Here is a 20261-nt window from a genome sequence, read left to right as displayed (position 1 = left end):
AGGAGATGGCAGGAGAGTCCAAAGAAGACTAAGGTTTCTCACTAACAGAAGTATCTCTCAACATTTCTAATTTTCGTTATTGGTTAATTTTCAGAATAGTCGGGACTACGTTTTTAATATTTGTTATTTGCTGAATTTTCAATCTAGTCGGAACCTATGTTTTTAATATTTGTTATTGCTGGATTTTCAAAAATAGTTGTGGTTCTGTGAGTATTGTTTGTGTCTAGGGCTGCATTTCTCTCATACATGAACTCTTTAGAAAAAAATTATGCTCTAAAACAAAAACTATAGGAACGAGAAACAGAGAGATCGGAAAATGAATAGGTTGTAGATGAAAAAAGTTTGACCATCCATTGAGAAGTTAAAACCTAATCATATATATACATTCTGTTCTATCTATTTTATATTATAGAGTTGCATTATTAACCTATTTTCGATTGAGAACACAAAAAATTATTATCGTGAAAACACTTATTTGTCTTATAATATGACAGATGCACGAATGAAAACACCAAATTCTCCATTGACTTGAAATAAATAGTGTAGAACTTTTATTTTTTATTTTTTATTATTAAATACCGGTTTGAATCTCTAAGTTGGGTTAACATTTGTGATCCACTACGGCCCAAAATTGTTTTATACTCCTCTACAAGCCCAATCTCGGAGGATTTGGGAGATACGATTATTGCACAAATTATATTCAACTTCTATGTTTATTAAGATATCTTTATTTTATATTATAAAATATTTTTTAAATGTAGAATTTTTTTTTTTTTAAATTCAAAGAGTGTCTCAAAACTACATTTTGGAGTGGTATCAATCTCCATTCTGGAAAGTAATTTTTAGAAACAGTTGAGACAATAGTTTTGACATGGAAGGTAAAGGATGATAAACTATATATTTTTATTAAGGATATTCACATCACATGGATAAAATGATGACATTCGATAATTGAATTTCGTTTTTATCACGAAGTAATAGATATCATATTTAAATGAAGGGTTAATTAAACTATATATTTAAGACAATATTCTTACTTGGTATATGACTGTGATTTTATTAACAAAAAAATTGAATTATTTAAAAAAATTACACTCAATTGTTAAATTAATTTATTTTAAAAAATAACTATTCTAAACATCATCATTTAGAATAATCTAGTCTTGAATAAAATAAAAATACATACGCTTCAAAATAAGATATCCATCATCAATACAAATTTAAAAAATTTGTATAATTCAAATAATTTAAATTAATTCAATTTCAATCCTCTCTTTTAAAATTAATATTAATAATATTTTATTTCAATTCGTACATTTTGTCCAATACTAATTCTCTGAATAATTATGCTTATCTATTAACTGAAATAGTTTTTTTTTTTTTGGGGGCTGTAGTGAACATTATACTTTGGTGATCTTAGGAATCAAAATATTGGTCAAGAAAACTCCATAGACTCTTAAAAATAGGTTGAAAATAACTCCACCATGGTTTGAAGTGATTTAAAAAATTGGTATTGGTCAGTAAATCACATATAAAAATTGGTAAGACTATTTTCAACCCATTCAAATCACTTCAAAAAATTGGTAATATACTTTCAACCATTCTCTAGTGCGTGTTGGTTTTGCTGAACCAATATTTTTCGACATTAACTTTAAGCAGAGTTCACACTGAGAAAGAAAATAAGAAAGCATCTTTCAACATAAAGCAAAAAAAGCTAATGGTTCATCAGTTCAACCGAGATCCTACAGTATCAAAAATTATACACTAATGATGTTGCATCTGAATCCTTTATAATCCTTGCTAAGCTGCTCCATCCAAGTTTTCTTTAAGTAAATCATTCAGTCGCTCATTGAACAGGGTCATTAAGTAAGCAAGGAAAATCCTTGTCACCGATACAGTTTGATCAAAATATAGCATAGCAGAAAGGTACAATTTCTGTAAAAAACGATGTGAAGATAGATTTGTGAAATACCAACGTATAATAATGAAAACAAACTAAAAGGATGTAATGTAGATTCATCTTTATCTGCATTTGTGGTATTGCAGATTTTAGGAATTTAACAAGAAGTGATGATAAAGTTTTCTTGAACACATGGTAGGCCTCAATAGTTCTAGCAGTCATGAAATCAAAGAGATGCTTCACATTTGGTATGCTCTTCTCCTTCGGCTAAAAGACGCAGAAGACAAAAACAATGAACTTAGATGCTAAAAGCAATGAACTTCAGCTTAGAGTTTATAAATATATAACAATCACAAGCAAGTCATGGATACAAAATGTTAGAATGGAACTTTCATCATACAGGTAATCGGCATTGAAGAGTTTTGAGTTCTTCATTGAAGACTTCATTTGAAGGACACAGCAGTGATAGAGCAAATAGGCAACAGTTTCAAATTAAGTTCCAGAACTTTCTGATAGCTCCTGACGCTGCAAAAGTTATAATTCCTCCAAGCGTGCTTAGGAAGTTAAATCTTTTTTTATTATTATTAAAGTAAGAAAAAATAATAAAAGACATTTGATTGGAAATATGACTAAATTTTAAATAAAAAATTATAAAATGTTAATACATTTATCTAAGTTTACATTGTATAATAATTATTGATAAAAAAAAACTAGTACAATTTGGATGCTAGTTGCACGTAAATTGAAAATAAGTGATAAGAGAAATAAACTGGTTATTCGCTTAGATTATTTTCGTTATTTTAGTTTGTAGTTTATAATTTATTCAATTTTCTTTCACTACTATTTTATATGTTTAAATATTTGATTTAATTATGTTTAAGTCCGACGATAAATTTAATAACTTTCAATCAAGTTCTTAAAAAATTTATTATTTATTGAGTACTCAATTAATTTATTTTTTTAATTAAATATTTATTGTTACCTTTTTTGCTAATTTAGTGAATTTAATTATTGGATGTTAAAAGGTGTCATCTTGTTCAATTGTTTTATTATTTTAAAATTATAAAAATTATAATTTTATAATTTATGATTTTATAATTTTATAGATATGACAATATGACAATAAAAATATGATAATATAACAGTATGACAATATGATGATATAATAAGAGGATGTAACGATATAATAATATGATGATATGACGATAAAACAATATGATAATATAACAATATGATACAAAAATATGACAATATAAGAATATGAAAATATAATGATATAACGATATGAAAATATAACAATATAATATGATATAATGATGAGATGATATACGATATAACAATATAATAATATAATAATTATAATTATATAATAATATTACGATAACAACATATAAAGATATAATTATATGACAATATAACGATACGATCATATAAAGTTATGACGATATGTCAATATGATAATATAACGACGTGACAATATAACAATATAACAACAATATATCAATATAACGATATGACGATATAACGATAAAATTATAAAATTTCAATTGTTATTTATATATGCTTTATAGACTAATTTAGTGTTAATTTTGATTAGTAAAAAATTTAACCTATAATCTCTAAAAAAAAAAAACTTGAATAACTATACAAAAATTCTTACCGGAATAGAGTCAACCTATACTTTAGAGATGCAATATTTTTTTCAAAACTCTTATTTTGCAATTCATGCTCCTTGTTCTGGATCCTTCTTAGTGTAAAAGGAAGATTTTTTATCAGAAGGGACCATAATCACTTTGTATGGGATCTTTAATTGTTTGTACCTAAATAATGTCATGTAACTAAAGTTAATTACTGTGAAGACCAGTGTTGTTTGAATAAAGAAACACATTTTTAAAATTTGAATTAAAGAAAACATAAGAATTTTGTATCTTTAACCAACCCGTGTAAAATAATTTCCATTCTTACTTCTATTCTTTCCATTTACCCTCTGTTTTCAATCCAATAAAATCTTTAGAAAATAATTACAAATGGAATTTATACTGAAAATATTTGAAGTATAAAAGCAATACTCACTTTTAAATAATAAAAACCATATCTAGTGTCCCGTGTGCAATGGATAATAAGTTAAATAAGAACAGAATTAACTAAAATATGATAAAGTGTTAAATATAAAACTAATACATTTTTATAATAATTTATATTTAGTAATATTTTTAAGTTAAGAAAATATCAGGAAAAATATACACTTTTAATATATGAAAAATAACAGTGAAGTTGCTGAAAAAACTTACTTTTCACCCAGATAAATATTATACTCATATTTTTATTAAAATTAACCTTTTAATATATTAAATAAAAACAATTAAAGTAATCACATAATGAATTGCTTTATTGTTATAATAATTAAAATTTAAATAGTAGATATTAAATATTTAAGTTATTGTACACTTTTATTTTTTTAATTATATAAGAAAATTTGATTTTTTAAATTATTTTCATTTTAAATTTTAGTATTTTCAAACAATTTTTTATTTTTAATTCACACAACATTTTATTATTTATCATATAAATATCATTATATTTATTAAATAAATTTAAATTCCATTTACAAAAGGATTAAGTATTTAAAATTATTATATTACTAATCAATATTATTTTATAATATTAAAAATAATTTATTTTAATAGAATCCAATAATATGTTAAAATTTATTTAAAAATAATTTCATAAACCTTTAATAAAAAATCAATTTTAATATATATATATATATATATATATATATATATATATATATATATATATATATAAATAAAAGTATAACATTTATATAATTAATAAATTTGGTTCAAGGTAAACAAAATTCTTCTACTTAAACAAATTTTGTGAGTTAATGAAATATAAAAAAAAAACATATATAAAAACTGAATTGTATGAAAAATAATGATACTTGAGAATAATATTGACATTTGGCGCTATTATTAATATTAACATATGATTTTGCTATTGTCACATGGCATACTAGAACCTGACATATTGTTTTTTTTTCTAAAATAAAAAAAAACAAAAATACGAAGTTACACGTTTAATGTTTTGATATTATACTAATAAAAAATAGGGGTGGCAATTTGGGCCTGGCCCGCGGGCCCGACCCGCAGGCCCGCAGAAAAAATGCGGGGCGGGCCAGGATATTGAGCCCGCAGGCCCGCGCGGGCTCGGCCCGCATAGGCCCGCGGCCCGCACGGGCTAGCCCGCGGCCCGCGCGGGCCGGCCCGCAAGCCCGCATAAAATTAAAAAAAAAAAAACTTGCACTTGTATATATTAATTACTTCTTTTATGGACTCTTGCATTAACATTTCAAATTCTTGTATAATTGGAAAAGACAAGTATTGTGTAATTTTTAATGTGCTAAAATTTAAAGAATACATTGTGTATGTCATAGTATGAATATGATGAAAATGTTGAATTATCAATTTATCATCTAATTCCCCAAAGTCTTTACTTAATTTTGTGAACTTCTTAAAGTTTTCCAATTTTTAAACATTGAAAGTTTTATTATTAAAAAAAATAAATAAATAAAAAAATTAAAAAAAAAAAAAAAGCGGGCCGGCCCGCAGGCCCGCGGGCCAATGTATATGCGGGGCGGGCCAGAGTATGCGGCCCGCATAAAATGTGCGGGGCGGGGCGGGCCGGCCCGCAATGTGCGGGCCTTATGCGGGGCGGGCCTAAACGGGGCGGGCCGGCCCGCATTGCCACCCCTAATAAAAAATGAGTTAATTTTTTAAAATTTCAAACTTAGTCAAATTAAAAATTTAAGTTGATTGACTTAAAATTTCTCGATCAAAAGATAAAACAAGTAATTAAGCTTATTATTTATTTAGGGTGACATGTATTTTTAAACTATATAAAAGTAATATGATTAATTATAAGAAGAAAAAAATCTTAATGCAACGACTAATATATCAGTTCCTTCTCTTATATTACCTTCATTAAGTCCCGATCTAAATAATGTAAATTTCAAAATATATTTTCAGGAAATTTTCATTTTCAATTAGTATCATGTAAGTATAGCAATTTTAATTTTTTATATAACATTTACTTTTTTTACTCACACATTTATATAAAGAGTTTTTAACTCTATTTCTCTCTCCATTCATAAATACAATATTTTAAAGATAGAAAAAAAAAAAAAGTTGAGCAAGTAGTCGATTTGGGAAATGTGTTGAATCATATATCAGTAAAAGATTATTCAATGGTTCCGTGAGGTTAGAAAGGTAACAATAGTGTGTGCGTTAGAAACTTGTGAAGTTGGACAGTCTCAGTTTGCGGCGTTAGAAACTTGTTAAATTAAAATTGAAAAAAATTAACTAACATAAGGTGCTAAAGTTTAAAGCAATAATTTTTTATATTGATTAATATCTAAAATATTTAAATTTTAAAAAAACTATCAGAGAAAAATATATAATTTTAATATATAAAAATTAACATAATTAACCTCAAATTACTCCAAAAAAAAAAAACTGTTTCATCAAATTGGGAGTATCCATGGGACTGACTGAACAAAGAAACGTATTTAGTTTGGGCCTTGTGTATTGGACTTTAAAAAGGCCATTATAAGAAACGGGCTTTCAGCATGAAATCAGACTTGCCAAATTCAATCGGGTTACATATTTTAACGGGTTAACCCGCAACAATCCATTAATAATAAAGAAAACACGGGTTTTAGAATTAGGGCTTCTCTAGTTTTTCTCTTCTGAATCCACTGCCAAAGCCACCGCGAGGGCGTGGACAGAATCGGAGTACAACCATAGCAGCAATCACGTAAGTGCAAATCCATAACTTCAACTATGTTTCAATTCCAATCGTCTCGATATTATTTTTAGGGTAAATATTTAGAACGATGTTGTGTCGATTTCCTTTGATGCTATAATCATTGTATGTTTTAACATTTTTGAATGTTATAATTGAGATTAGGACGATGATTAGTAGGATAATAAGGTTATATGTATACTGTGGGAACGTAGATACTTTTTCTCTGATACCGCCTACTGTGGAAAGCAATACTTCGCTACTTTCGCGCAATTTTCTGTGGTTTTTTTTTACAGTTCTTAAAAGTAGAATGTTTTTGGAAGTTCAGGGAATTGGTTTTATTGGGTGATGTTTGTTTACCGATACTGATAGTTTCTATTGTATATGTAATGGTTTAATGTTGATTCTGTTGCATATTTTATTGGTTCATTAGGGTATATGTAATAGTATTTTATATAATCTTATTGTTATCTGTTCTTGTTTATTTTTCCAGTGAAGTGTTGCTCTATTCTGAGGCACAATGAGATTGGAAAAATGCTGGTTTTGCTCTTCAACCGTATATCCTGGACATGGAATCCAGTTTGTTCGTAATGATGCAAAGGTAAAATGAAGACCACTCCTTATTTGGGATCTAACTCTTAAGAGTATTCTACACTTGTTTATTCATCATCTTTGTATTTATATCCTATTGATTGGTCTAGTTAGATCAGATGAGATTAACTGTTTTTGTTTTGGCAGATTTTTCGGTTTTGTAGGTCAAAATGCCACAAAAACTTCAAAATGAAGAGAAATCCCCGCAAGGTAAAATGGACCAAGGCATATCGTAGAGTGCATGGAAAGGATATGACACAGGTAATTATCTCGATAGGTACCCTTTTAATTTAATTGCTTTGTTCTGGGCTAACTTAACAGCTGTTGTTTTTTGTTTTAGGATTCGACCTTTGAGTTTGAGAGAAAGCGAAACAGGCCTGAAAGATATGACAGGAATGTTGCGGAGAACGTCCTGAAGGCTATTCCAAAGATTGATAAGATCAGAGTCACCAGGGAGGAAAGACACCATAAGAATAGGTGCTCTTTGATTCCTATTTGTTTATATTGGAAATGTTTACAAAGTATTTTGTTTGGTCTTTTACTCATATTGTGTAAAAACTTGAATAGGATGAAAGGCAAAAAGGAAAAGCTCATGAAGGAGGCAGTGAGAGAGTTGGAACAGGGCATCAGTTTGGTGAAAGCTCCTTCAGTGCTTCAACAGGATCCTTCTCTCACTTTACCAAAGATCAAGGTAAAGGTTTCTCAACAGCAATCAGAGGAGAATCATGCCGCCATGGAAGAGTAGTTTTATCAATGCTTCATTTAGTTTTTATGTGTTGTTAGATTAGTTCTCCACAAGGTTCTGATTACTAGTTTCCTTGTGATTTTGATACAATATTTTTATAAAGTTATGGTGTGTAAGTGTCTTAGACGAAGGTATTATAAGATAACATTTTTGATTAATGATCTGCAGTTGGAAAATCAAGTATTTTTCTCACTCAACATAAGCCAATATTGGATGTCCACTGAAAACCCTTTTTTTTATATGTAAAATTTGTTAAATGCGGAACAATGTATATTAAGCAAAAAATGAAGAAGTTAGTAAATTTTATGGAGAAGACTTAAAATACGGATGACATATTGTGTTTCAAATTTCGCCATCCACTTAGGAGATCGGAAACATAGTTTTAATGCTTCATACTTACGGTTAGAAATATTTTTAGTTAGTAAATTATAATTTTGATTTCTGAAAAACATATAAGACTAATGTAACAATAAACTTCTTAAAGCCTAGGATTGTTGCAGGGTATATATATATATATATATATATATATATATATATATATATATATATATATATATAATTTTCTTTTGTTTTTGTAATCTTTAATTTTTTTACATATTAACGTGTATTATTTATTATCTTATTTGAGTTTTAATTTTTATTTAAGATATTTAAACTTAAATTAAGTTCATTGGATTAACTTTTGATAATTATTTTTGAAAAGGATAAGACATGTTATTATGATGGTATTATTATTATTATAGTTAGATATATTTTTAATTTTATTTACTATAGTATCATATTTTAATTATTTATCTTTTTTATTTGTTTTGCAGTAAATGTATATTTTTATATATAATTATAGATTGTTATGGTTAACATTAATCTTAATATTAGTATTAGTATTGATATTAATATTTATGATATAAATATTATTATTATTATTATTATTATTATTATTATCATTAATTTGTTATTATTCATATTATTATTACTTTTATAATTTATTACTATGATTCATAATGATGTTAGAAGTGTTTTTTTAATTATAAAAAACCTTATTATACTAAATATTTTTTTTAAATAATTTTTTAATCTTTTAAATATTTATAATTTATAAGTTATATTAATATTAATATTAATTAGTATTTTTAAAGGTTAAATAAATATAATAACAATTATATTATTATAATAAAAAGATTTGAAATAAAAAAGACGTGCAAAAATATCAAAATTAAAAACTATTATAATTATTTTATAAAATTAATTAACTTTACGATATTATAATAACAATTTTATTTATTATGTTTAAAACTAAAATTATTATTATCACTTAAATTTATTACTTTATTATTTTAATAATAACATTTATAATAATATAACTTAATTTTTATGATATTTTATTATATAATATTTTTATTACTTTATTATTTTAGCATACAAAATAAATACAAAAAAGTACAGATTGTGTGCTCGTGGTCTACTAGTTATTTTGAACAGTATAAAACATTTTAAAAGTAAATTGTTTATAATTTTTTTAAAAGGTTAAATATCGTCAGATTCTAATTTTGTATAAAAATTGATATTGGTTTTGAAGATACAGTTAAAATAATAAACACTAAACAACTCTTTTTAAATTAATACGGGTTCAATAATATTTAATAAATTAAAATTAATTTTATCGAATTGAATTATACTCATTTCATTTTTAAACTATTTGTTATGTTAACAATTCTTCTTTGTATCGTTAAATTTAATGTCTTCAAATAAAGATCTTATACAAGTGTTTCGTGAATAAAGAATTTGAATAAAGAATAAGAATATTTGGTACGTGATAGTTGAGGTTTATTATTTGATTATTTTTCAGGAATTAATTAGAAAAAATAGACTTGTTGATCAAAACACTAATTAAAGAATTTCCATCGTGTTGAACGTCATTTTATATTAATTAATACTTAGTAATATTTAAATTGAAAAAAGTTATCAGAAAAAATATATAATTTTAATCTATGAAAATTAACATAGACAAACTCAAATTACTTTTCACTCAATTGGGATACATGGCACTGACAGAAGGAAGGAGCATATTTAGTTTGGGCCTTGTTATGTGTATTGGGCTTAAAGAAGGCCATTATCAGAAACGGGTTTTCGGTTGGGTCATGGACTCATTTATTCCGGTTACCTACTTTAATGGGTTAACCCGCTACAGTCCTTTAAAGAATAATTAAAACACGTTGAAGGATTTTAGAATTAGGGATTTTTAGTTTTTCTCTTGCCGGAGCTTGATACTTTCTTCTGTTTTCAATGGAGCATCTTGGTAAGTTCATCTCTTCATTCATTCCTGGCTAATGCATTTATCAAGTTGTATGTAACCAAAATGATATTTTAATTTTGTGTGTTGTAGAAAATTTTGATAAGAAGGCACAAACAAAACGAAACAAAAAGGAAATTGTTCATGCCTCAGAGATATCTCACAGTGCAACCAACACGTCTATGGAAAACGACGCTATAATGATGGATATCAAAACCCATTTTGGAGAAAACCATGCCAGAATAAATCAACTTCGAGGAGAGCTTGCGAAAGCGTGCAAAGAACTGAAGAACCTTTCTGCCAAGCTGAAAAAAGAAAAGAATAATCTCAAAAAAAGTCAACAAAAGATAAGAAAGATATGAAAGTATTTTGATTTTTGATTGTTTGTGTTGTTATTTTGTTTGATTTTACATAGCGAGGATGGTGATGAAGAGACATCAAGAAGAGAATAGGAGAAAGAGTAGTTTTATTGTTTTTTAATGTTTAATATTTGTTGCTAGATTGTTACATAATTTAATTTTTTACATATTATCAGAATTGGTTGATCATGTGATTTTTCGTTTCTATGTTTTTTCCTGTTGAAATTATGTTAGAAATATACCAATAGCATAATCCTCAATTAGAATTTTTTTTAAAATCTCGATATGAATCTTATTAACATAAATCTTATTTCTGACAAATGTTTAAATCATATATGGTGTTAATATTTTCATCAAATCAAATATTTTATCAAGACTAAATTTAATAATATATGATATTGATATTTTGGGTTGAAAGATGGACAAAATCGGTAGAAGTACGTGAAAAAAGTTAATAATATTTGCTAGATGAATTTTAACCACACTCCTATTTTTTATTTATTTTTTAAATCACTAGTGAATACTAGATATGTTTTTCAAGCAATAGAAAGTTAGTATAAAATAGTGTCAATGTAAGGGTTTTCAAACGATCAACAATAAAAGGATCTAAAAGATGAGTATATAAAGAAATTTAACTAAATATCAAAAGTACAGGTAAATTTAGTTTACATATCATTGTTTCAGGATAATATTTAGAGTGATGATGATACACAATATATTTTCTATTTTGTATCTATTCAACATCAAGAAAAGATACTTCATTTTAAAATATAAAATAAATTTAGATACACTTTTGTATCTATTTTGTATCGAGTTATGTTTCAAAACTTGAAAACAATTATCACTGTATATATACACTTTAAAGGATTCTATTTTTTTTCTTTACTTATGAATTTTATTTATGTGTTTCATTTATGTGGTCAACCCAAGAGAAGATTCTAATCTTAAAATAATAATGTAAATAATAAGACTTTCAGACCATAAAATTGATAACTTAATTCTAAAAATAATAGTGAATTCAAAAATGAACAATTTATTTAAGAAAATTATTAAGTTACACAATCCATAAATTAAAACTTTACATATATGGTTGATAACTTTATAAAAACTTTACATATATGATTGATAACTTTATAAATTAATCATGTTATTTATTCAACGATCACATATATTATACAATAAAGTAATTATCAGATACTGAGTTCAAATCTTTCTTATCCTTAACAGTGTTATTGTAAAAAAAGCATTATGCTTATTCACGGTATTTTCATCATTATATCGAATCAAATCCAAAGAAAAGAAAGAAAGAAAAAATCTTTTTTGCACAAGTTATCAAAGTTTAACTAATTACCAAACAAGTAGTTGATTCAAATTGTTTATTTAACCTATAAGGTTAAGCTATAGCATAGTATTAAAACAAGGTAAAATTTTCAAATTATTACAATTAATAAATTATTATGTTAATTTTATAATTTAATACAAACATATTCACATCCAAATATTAAAATTTTACCTTAATAATTATGATTAAGAAAAAAAATTGATGACATATGCTAATATATTTTAGTTTACTTATAAATTTTAATATTAACTTCGTGTTGTTGTTATTTTATTAGGATCTTATTTTATAACATATTTATATTTTATTTTAACAATATATATATATATATATATATATATATATATATATATATATATATAATATACCTTATAATTTTTATTATAAATTTTCATTCTTAAATTCCAAATATCGAATATTATACTACTATTAATATAATATAATATAATGTTACTATTAATACTTGGTTTTGGTATTGTGAAGATACACCTCGTTAATAATTTCATATAGTCAATATTACTCAAATTTATATTTATTATAAACAATTTTAACACACTCTCATATTGTTGTAGACGTACGATAAATAACAATAAATATAATAATAATAATAATAATAATAATAATAATAATAATAATAATAATAATAATAATGTATAACAGTTAAGATCAATTATATTGAACAAAATCCAAAGAAAATAGAAAGATGAGATTTGTACAAGTTATCAAAGTTTAAGTGATTAACAAACAACTACTTAATTCAAATTGTTTATTTAACTTATAAGGTTAAGCCACAGAAAAATAAACTCTTTAAATTATTAATCATATTATTACACATCATTAATAAATTTTATAATTTAATACAAATAAATTCATATCCAAATATTATTTGTTAGCTTTAATAAAAAACTTTTTTTATTCGATACTAATTGATTTGTCAATAAAAATTATAGATGGAATTGCTAATAATTTTTTTAATAAATTATAACTGATCTGTCTCTTTCAACACACTTTCATTATTAATTATGCAACATTAATTATGAATAAATTAATGACATTTTGTTGTTTGTCTCAACACAATGCAAAGTATACACAAAATCTCTCATATGATATTTTGAAGATGATATATGAATATATCATAATTAATTTATTGTATTGAAAACAATCAAAATATAAAAACTCTGATAATAAAATAAATCATTAATAAAAATAAAGTTTGAAAGAAGAATATTTATAAAATAATAAATACTTAAAAAAAATAAAATTGGACGAACATTTATTATAATAGATTCATATTTGTCAATAATATTTACAAAATTTGAACTTGAGGAGTGAGAATCACTTATTTTTAAAAGTAACAGAGATAAAATCAACAAAGATATTATAATTATTTATCCATTTTAATTAATCTTTTCCTATTTCATTTATTCTTCATTTTAAGTTTTTTTAAACATTTTTTATATTTACAATGTTTCATGTTTTCTATTTTATATTTTGAAACAATATTGTTTGGAGTTTTAAGTTTAACCATTATTAAATATAAATATAACAAATAAATGAATAAACAGTGAATAATAGACAACAATTAACTTATTAAAAAGAATAAAAATAAAAAGCGAAATAACATTGAATAGATAAAAAAATAAATATATATATATATATATATATATATATATATTAATATATAATAAATACATATATAGGTTAAACTTTTTTAAATTTGTCAATAAAAAAAATAATCAAAGTATAGAACATACCTTTATTAATAAATTTATTCTACATTTAATGAGCACACATCTTTTTATGCATTGATTCTAATACAAACATCAAATAAATGTTTTCTTCCAATACAAACCTTTTTTCAACACACATTCTCCAACTTCTTCTCTTAACCATAAATATAAATATTTTGTACGAACATTAAATTTTATTGGAACAATTTGGTCTACACTTTTCATTTCATTTTTCATTTTTAAAATGTGTGATACAATGAACTTTTATGTAGAGATGTCCAATGTTATTCATACTCCATGATTTGGTTGATAATGTCAAGTTTCTTCTTATCTTCTTTTTTTATTTTCTTTTATATGTGCAAAAAGTATGAGTAAAAGTCATAGACAATACATTCTGTTTTCAAAATTATATTGTTAGTGGCTTTTTCCAACAGTATTTTTGAAAATAACTTTTTTTTCAGTGATAACCTTACTTAAGTAAGTTGCATTAAAAACCTTATTGGAAAAATAAATTTGAAAGATGTATGAATGAAAAAAATAAAAGTCATCTTGATTTACCAAAATATCATATGACATGCAAGACATTAAAAAATCTTAATTGATCTTAGATACACAAAGTTATAACTTACAACTTTTTAGAAAAGAATATCTTTAACTACATAAATTAAGTATATAATAATAATAATCTAATTTAATATGAAAGTATTTCAAACATAAATATAAAAATAATTATTTCGTTGTATATGTTTTGAAGTAAATATTTTAAACAATAAATTTAATTTCATAACATAAAATTTATTATTTAAGAATTATAATAATAAAATAAATGCAAATCATAAAGACAAATCATAACTACAATTTATTTTAATAATAAATGCATATCATAAAGGTGGAATCAAATTTTCCAAAAGATAAAAAAAATTAAAACCAAGTTCACACTATAGTAAATATTTATTAAAATTTAACAGGTTAAATTCATGAATGATTCTTTCGATATTTACTTAATTTTCTTTAATTGTATGTAACTTTTTGAAGAAGGTTTATACACCTTTCAAAAATTTTCATTTTTCCATACTTACTTTTCATCTCTCAAAAATCAATTATGTTGAAAAAAACAAAAATAAAATTCAAAATCGCAAAAAACTATAATAACATGGTAACAAAGTTTGATTATTTGTTTGATTCATTTGTTTAATTTTGAATTAATTGATTTAGTAGAACATATGACATCAATATTAGTTAAGGTCTTGCTAACCAGTACCCTAAGTACACTGGGTAAGAATAATTAATACACATTAAAATCTACAAAAGTTCATAATTAATTGTAATATTAATACACATTAAAATCAGACCTAATCATAACTAAAATGCAATTTTATTTTATTTAAAAGACAAGAATACCTATAAGTATTGTACAATTGTTATAATATTTTATTTAATGTCGATCGATAAAAGTTAAAAAATAATTAAATAATAAAATAACTATATTTTAATATTAAAAATTAAAATATAATGAAACATAAAATTTTTTAAATTAACAGAAAAATTAACAAAAAATAGTATTAAACATCTACAAATTTTACAAGAAATAAAAAAAATAAAGTATCAATTTGAGATTTAATTGAGTTTGTAAAATGCTTTTTTTTTTATATTTTAGAGATTTTAGAGGATAATTTTGTCTTTATAAAATCTGTATGCATTTATATTATTTTAATTAATAGAATTAATTATTCAAACTTCAATGTAAGAATGATAAAACTAATACGTATTTAACATTCCTTAACTAGTGTCTTTAGGGCACTGTCATCCTCTAATTAATTAATTAATTATGACACTAACCTATTTTAAAAGTATATTGGGAGACCATTGGTCTCATTTATCTATGTATGCAATGATTGAAAATGACAATTTCATAATTAAAATTTTAATTTTTTTGTAATATTGTAAGGAGTTACTCAAGTGTTATATACGGGAAGCCTTCAGTGTTATCAAAACTGTTAGCTTTCGTAATGCAGGGAGTCCAAAACGAAATTTTCATAATTTAAGCCTTTTATTTATTTATTTATTTTACAAACGTCATTTATTGATTTATTTACTTATTTAATTTTTTTAATTATTATTTATAATTATTTATTATTGTATTAAATGTTGTGTAATCATTTTTTTTCATTCTCTAAACCACTTTTTCATATTTCAAAATAAATATTAACCTAATTGAAATACTAACAAATGACGCACACACATTTATTCAATTTATTCAATAAATTAGTTGAATTTTCTCATTGAATCATTTGAATTTAGGGTTTAGGGAGTGTGTTATTTTAGAATTCCAAATGTCATCATTTTTCTTATATTTACTATTTATTTATTGATTCATTCATTTATTAGTTATTTATTATTTATATTTATTTGTAATTATTGTTTCAAGTTTTTGAACGACTTTTCAGATGAATCTTCAGTTCATTTTTTCAATCACACACGGAAGATTTTATGTGTATTTTAAAATTTAAACTTATATTTTAAATAAATAAGATAATTTAAATAATAATAAATCATACACATATATTTATTAAATGTAATGTTACCTACAACATATAAATTTCCAAGCTTGCAAACTTGACAGATTTCAATATCAATATCAAAATTATATCCAAAATCAAAATCATATACAAAATCAAAATTATATTGAATTGAAATATTCAAATATATACAATAATCACACATACAAATTCAAATTTATCATTGGATAATTTTTGCACCAAGTTACCGCATATTGAATTGGTCATATTGCTAATATATTCACACCATAAGTATATTAAAAGTAAGAAACCTTACGATATTTTCTTTCAAATTTGTAAAATTTATTTATAATGCATTATAAAGCGGCTTTTGGAAATATATTTCAAAATTATCTCCTTGGAAATCGAAACTGCTTTTAAGCCAGTGGGTGAGAAATATCTTTTAGTATATACCATAATAAAGTTTAGATTTAAAATTTAAAATTGTAAAGGACAATAAACAAAATTAAATTTAAGATTTAAAATAAAAAACATATATAGAAATTTTAAGTCTTTAATATTTCTGATAACAAATATAGAAACACTATAAGAAATTTTCATATTACACGAGATTTTTTTTACAACTCTAATAACAAAATTTGTAAGAAAATATTTTTTTCTGTCATTTTTTTTTAAAAATCTTAATTGGCATATAATTCTTTGGTAGATAATTATTTCTTACAAAATTATAAAATTTATAAGTATTTTTCACAAATTTTGTTATTAAAAATATTTTATACAAAATATTTTACAAAAAAATTGGTGGTAATTTCTTACAAATTTCTTTTTCACAAAAATTTTAAAGTATTTCCTACGCAAAATTTCTTTTCACATAAATATATTATTACAAAGTAAAAATTATAAATTCTTAACATTTTTAAAGATATAAAATTTACTAATAATTTTAATTTAATTTAATTTTTCTAAAATAAAGATACACGTTGTCAAATTTAAAACTCAAAATATATATGAAAATAAAATTTGACTTTAAAATTCAAAATCACAAAAAACTATATGAATGCAATTTTCATTAACGCTCACAGGACAAAAACAATGAAAAGGTTTTGAAATTAGGTTTTTCAAGTTTTTCTCTAACGATATTTCTTCTGTTCTGCGCTTCCCCTTTCAGTGGAGCTGGGTAAGTCTATTCCATCGTTATTCTTCCTGCGCTTTCCCTTTCAATGGACCTCGATAAGTCTATTTCATCAGTCATTCACTAACCTTTTGCTAACTTACAGCGAAATCTTTTGTTTATGCAGATAACGGAACAAAAGAAAAACGAAACAAACAAGCCAAATCTGCGATGTATGACACGTCTGTGGAGGATGCCTTGATTGGATCGTATCTTCAAAACCTTCTTGATAGAAACGATGCCATGATATATAAACTTATTGCAAAAATCGCAAAAGTGAATAGGAAACGGAGAGATGTTTCTGCGAAACTGACAAAAGTAATGAAGGAATTGGAAAAGAACAAGAAAATAATAGTTGAGGTATATATAAAAATATTTTGATTTTTTGATTGATTTAGATGTTTTGTTTTTGAATGTTAATTTGAATCTTTAGATGGAGAGGAAACTCGCGAAGGATACTGTGAGTGCGAAAAACGACGGAGAGTCGGTTGTGAAAGTTGACGAAGAGATGATTGCCCTTACTGAGCAAAATGACGAAGACACCCTCACCGGATTAGATGAGTAGTTGTATCCATGGTCATGGTTTTAATATTTGTTACTAGATGATTATTGGTTGAGTACTTGACTTTTTGTTTATCTGTCAATTTTGTTTCCATGTTATTTTTCCATTTTATTTTTCATGTGGACCTAGTTTTTCTATATTTTTTTATAGGATGTGTTCATTTAGAAAGAATTATTTGAGGAAGTGATAGAAGATTGATTTGAATGAATTTAAGAGTGAAGTTTGGATGAAGTTTATGTCTTTCTTTTTGAAGGAATTTGTAAATGATAATGAAATTGATTTGATGATAGAATTTGTGAAAGTCTGTAAATTATTTGAGTGGTGTGACAAATAAAAAATAAAATTTAGTAGATAAAGTAAAATTATTAAATTGTTCTTGATGTTAAAAATAATATAAAATGATATTTAAATAAATTATAATTAATTTTGAATTTTTTATGATGACAAAAATTATTATTAATATTTATTATTTCAATAAAATAAATATTATAATATAATTGATTTGAAAAAATAATTATTTTAATTTTTTTTTATTAACGCAAAAAAACTTAAACATTTGTAATAATAATATTTATTATTTGAATAAAATAAATATTATAATATAATTGATTCAAAAAATTAATTATTTGAATTTTTTTCTTTATTAAAGAAAAAACGAAAATAATCATGAATTCGGGATCAGATACAACGAAAATGGAATTGGGTAAATGCACCAAAGCTCTTTTCATGAATTTGGAATGGAATATAATAAAATGGAATCGAATAAATGCACCAACGTTTTTGAAGTTGGAATCCAATCCAACTAAAATGTATCTAGTTCTATTCACTTCTTTAAGAACACATTTTGTTCCACTAAATCAGTTGGACTTTTACACTGCTATCTTCGTGCTTTTCCATCAATGACCAACAATGATAAAAAAGTACGTATTGATCATCTCTCAAATCTCTTCAAAATAACAAAATACCAAAGATGAAAGTATCTTGCAAATCAACATTTTTCATTTATTTACGATCATAAAAAACGAATATAATAAATCTTTACGATCATCACTCTCCATCACCTTCCAAGAATAATTCATTATAAAAAAACATGCCCTTATTCTCTATGTTTCTTACCTTTGGTTCTTTTGGTAGTTTCCATTTCTAACGAGTTGTTGGAAGAAACAGATCCTTATCGTATATGTAATGCTCTGATACCATATTGGTTCAATCTTTTTTACGATAGAGGTGTATAATGGGATAAAAAAAACTATTTAAAAAGTTTGAAATGCTAAACCCTAAAAAGTTTAAAATGCAAAGTGAAGCCACAATTTAATATCTTTTCTTTAAAAGATATTAAGTTGTTCTTTTACCTTTTTTTAAGTCTCAATTTAATTTTAATTTTTGAAAATTAATGTAATTTTATTATTTTCGTTAAATTTATTGAAATAGATCAACAATTTTTTATCACAATTGTCACTGACATTGTATTAATTATACTAACAAAATAAATTATCTTTATTAATAATTTCAGTTTTGATGAAATTTTTTAAAAAAATTAACAAAAATAATTAAATTATATTAATTTATCAAAAATTGAGACTAAATTAAAATTAAAAGAAATTAGAAGATGAATTTAACATTTTTAAAACAAAACATAGAGTAATTAACCTATAATATAAAATACAATAACAATGCACTTAAATATAAAAAATTTTGATTAAAAATTTGAAGTTTGTAATAAGAAAAAAAAATAAAACTATACATAAATTTATAAAATTATGATTAACTTGAAAATTAATTAAACCTTATTCTTATTCTTATTGTATTATATTTTATCCATAAAATTAAAGTTGATCGAAAGCAAAACCACTACAATTGGAGTAGTTGTGTGACTGTGAGTTGTGCACCAACCAATCTTAATTTTATTGGCATTAATTACTCCTTCAACTATCAGGATTTTTTTTTTAAATAATAAACTATAAAAATATTCTTTGAATGTTCTGTTTTAGAACTGATTATGTGACTTTGTTTTCTATATGCTTTTTCTATCTTAAAGTAAGTCAACCAAAAAGAAAATAATGCTCTTTAGTAGTTATTTTTAAGCTATTATCCTTCTTAGACAACGACATTATGATTGTCATTTTTTACTCTTTGACGTGGATTAGTGTAGGTAATTGATTAAAGTACCATAATCTTTTTCTTTGACATGGGTTTGTGTTTGTGTAAATGAGTTTTTTTTGGAATTTGAGAGATAGGAACATGATCAT

At 24.0% G+C, this 20261-nt stretch overlaps 2 protein-coding genes across 3 annotated transcripts; both read left to right on the top strand.

Annotated features, from left to right (window-relative positions):
* The first annotated feature begins 6593 nt into the window (after positions 1-6593).
* On the top strand, positions 6594-8222 carry LOC114183836 (probable ribosome biogenesis protein RLP24). Its single transcript, XM_028070991.1, has 5 exons — positions 6594-6718; positions 7200-7307; positions 7445-7558; positions 7638-7774; positions 7865-8222. The coding sequence occupies exons 2-5, from the start codon at positions 7227-7229 to the stop codon at positions 8040-8042; spliced, it is 510 nt and encodes a 169-aa protein (XP_027926792.1). The 5' UTR covers positions 6594-6718; positions 7200-7226; the 3' UTR covers positions 8043-8222.
* Positions 8223-17369: 9147 nt separating this feature from the next.
* Positions 17370-18026, top strand: LOC114182927. Of its 2 annotated transcripts, none has more exons than XM_028069733.1 (3): positions 17370-17456; positions 17578-17810; positions 17884-18026. In XM_028069733.1, the coding sequence occupies exons 2-3, from the start codon at positions 17622-17624 to the stop codon at positions 18013-18015; spliced, it is 321 nt and encodes a 106-aa protein (XP_027925534.1). In that variant the 5' UTR covers positions 17370-17456; positions 17578-17621; the 3' UTR covers positions 18016-18026. The 2 variants fall into 2 exon arrangements, with proteins under 2 accessions (XP_027925534.1, XP_027925535.1); XM_028069734.1 differs by having other exon boundaries at positions 17557-17810.
* Positions 18027-20261: the final 2235 nt, after the last annotated feature.

Source organism: Vigna unguiculata, chromosome 5, assembly GCF_004118075.2.
Source record: "Vigna unguiculata cultivar IT97K-499-35 chromosome 5, ASM411807v1, whole genome shotgun sequence".
Lineage (NCBI taxonomy): Eukaryota > Viridiplantae > Streptophyta > Magnoliopsida > Fabales > Fabaceae > Vigna > Vigna unguiculata.
This window is presented reverse-complemented; position numbering and strand designations above follow the sequence as displayed.

What these genes read in the sequence shown, in the direction of transcription:
- LOC114183836 (XM_028070991.1), top strand. Translation starts at nt 7,227, where the DNA reads ATGAGATTGGAAAAATGCTGGTTTTGCTCTTCAACCGTATATCCTGGA. An exon ending in TTGTTCGTAATGATGCAAAG is followed by an intron (nt 7,308 to 7,444) that starts GTAAAATGAAGA and finishes TTGTTTTGGCAG; the next exon opens with ATTTTTCGGTTTTGTAGGTC. An exon ending in GAAAGACACCATAAGAATAG is followed by an intron (nt 7,775 to 7,864) that starts GTGCTCTTTGAT and finishes AAACTTGAATAG; the next exon opens with GATGAAAGGCAAAAAGGAAA.
- LOC114182927 (XM_028069733.1), top strand. Translation starts at nt 17,622, where the DNA reads ATGTATGACACGTCTGTGGAGGATGCCTTGATTGGATCGTATCTTCAA. An exon ending in ACAAGAAAATAATAGTTGAG is followed by an intron (nt 17,811 to 17,883) that starts GTATATATAAAA and finishes TTGAATCTTTAG; the next exon opens with ATGGAGAGGAAACTCGCGAA.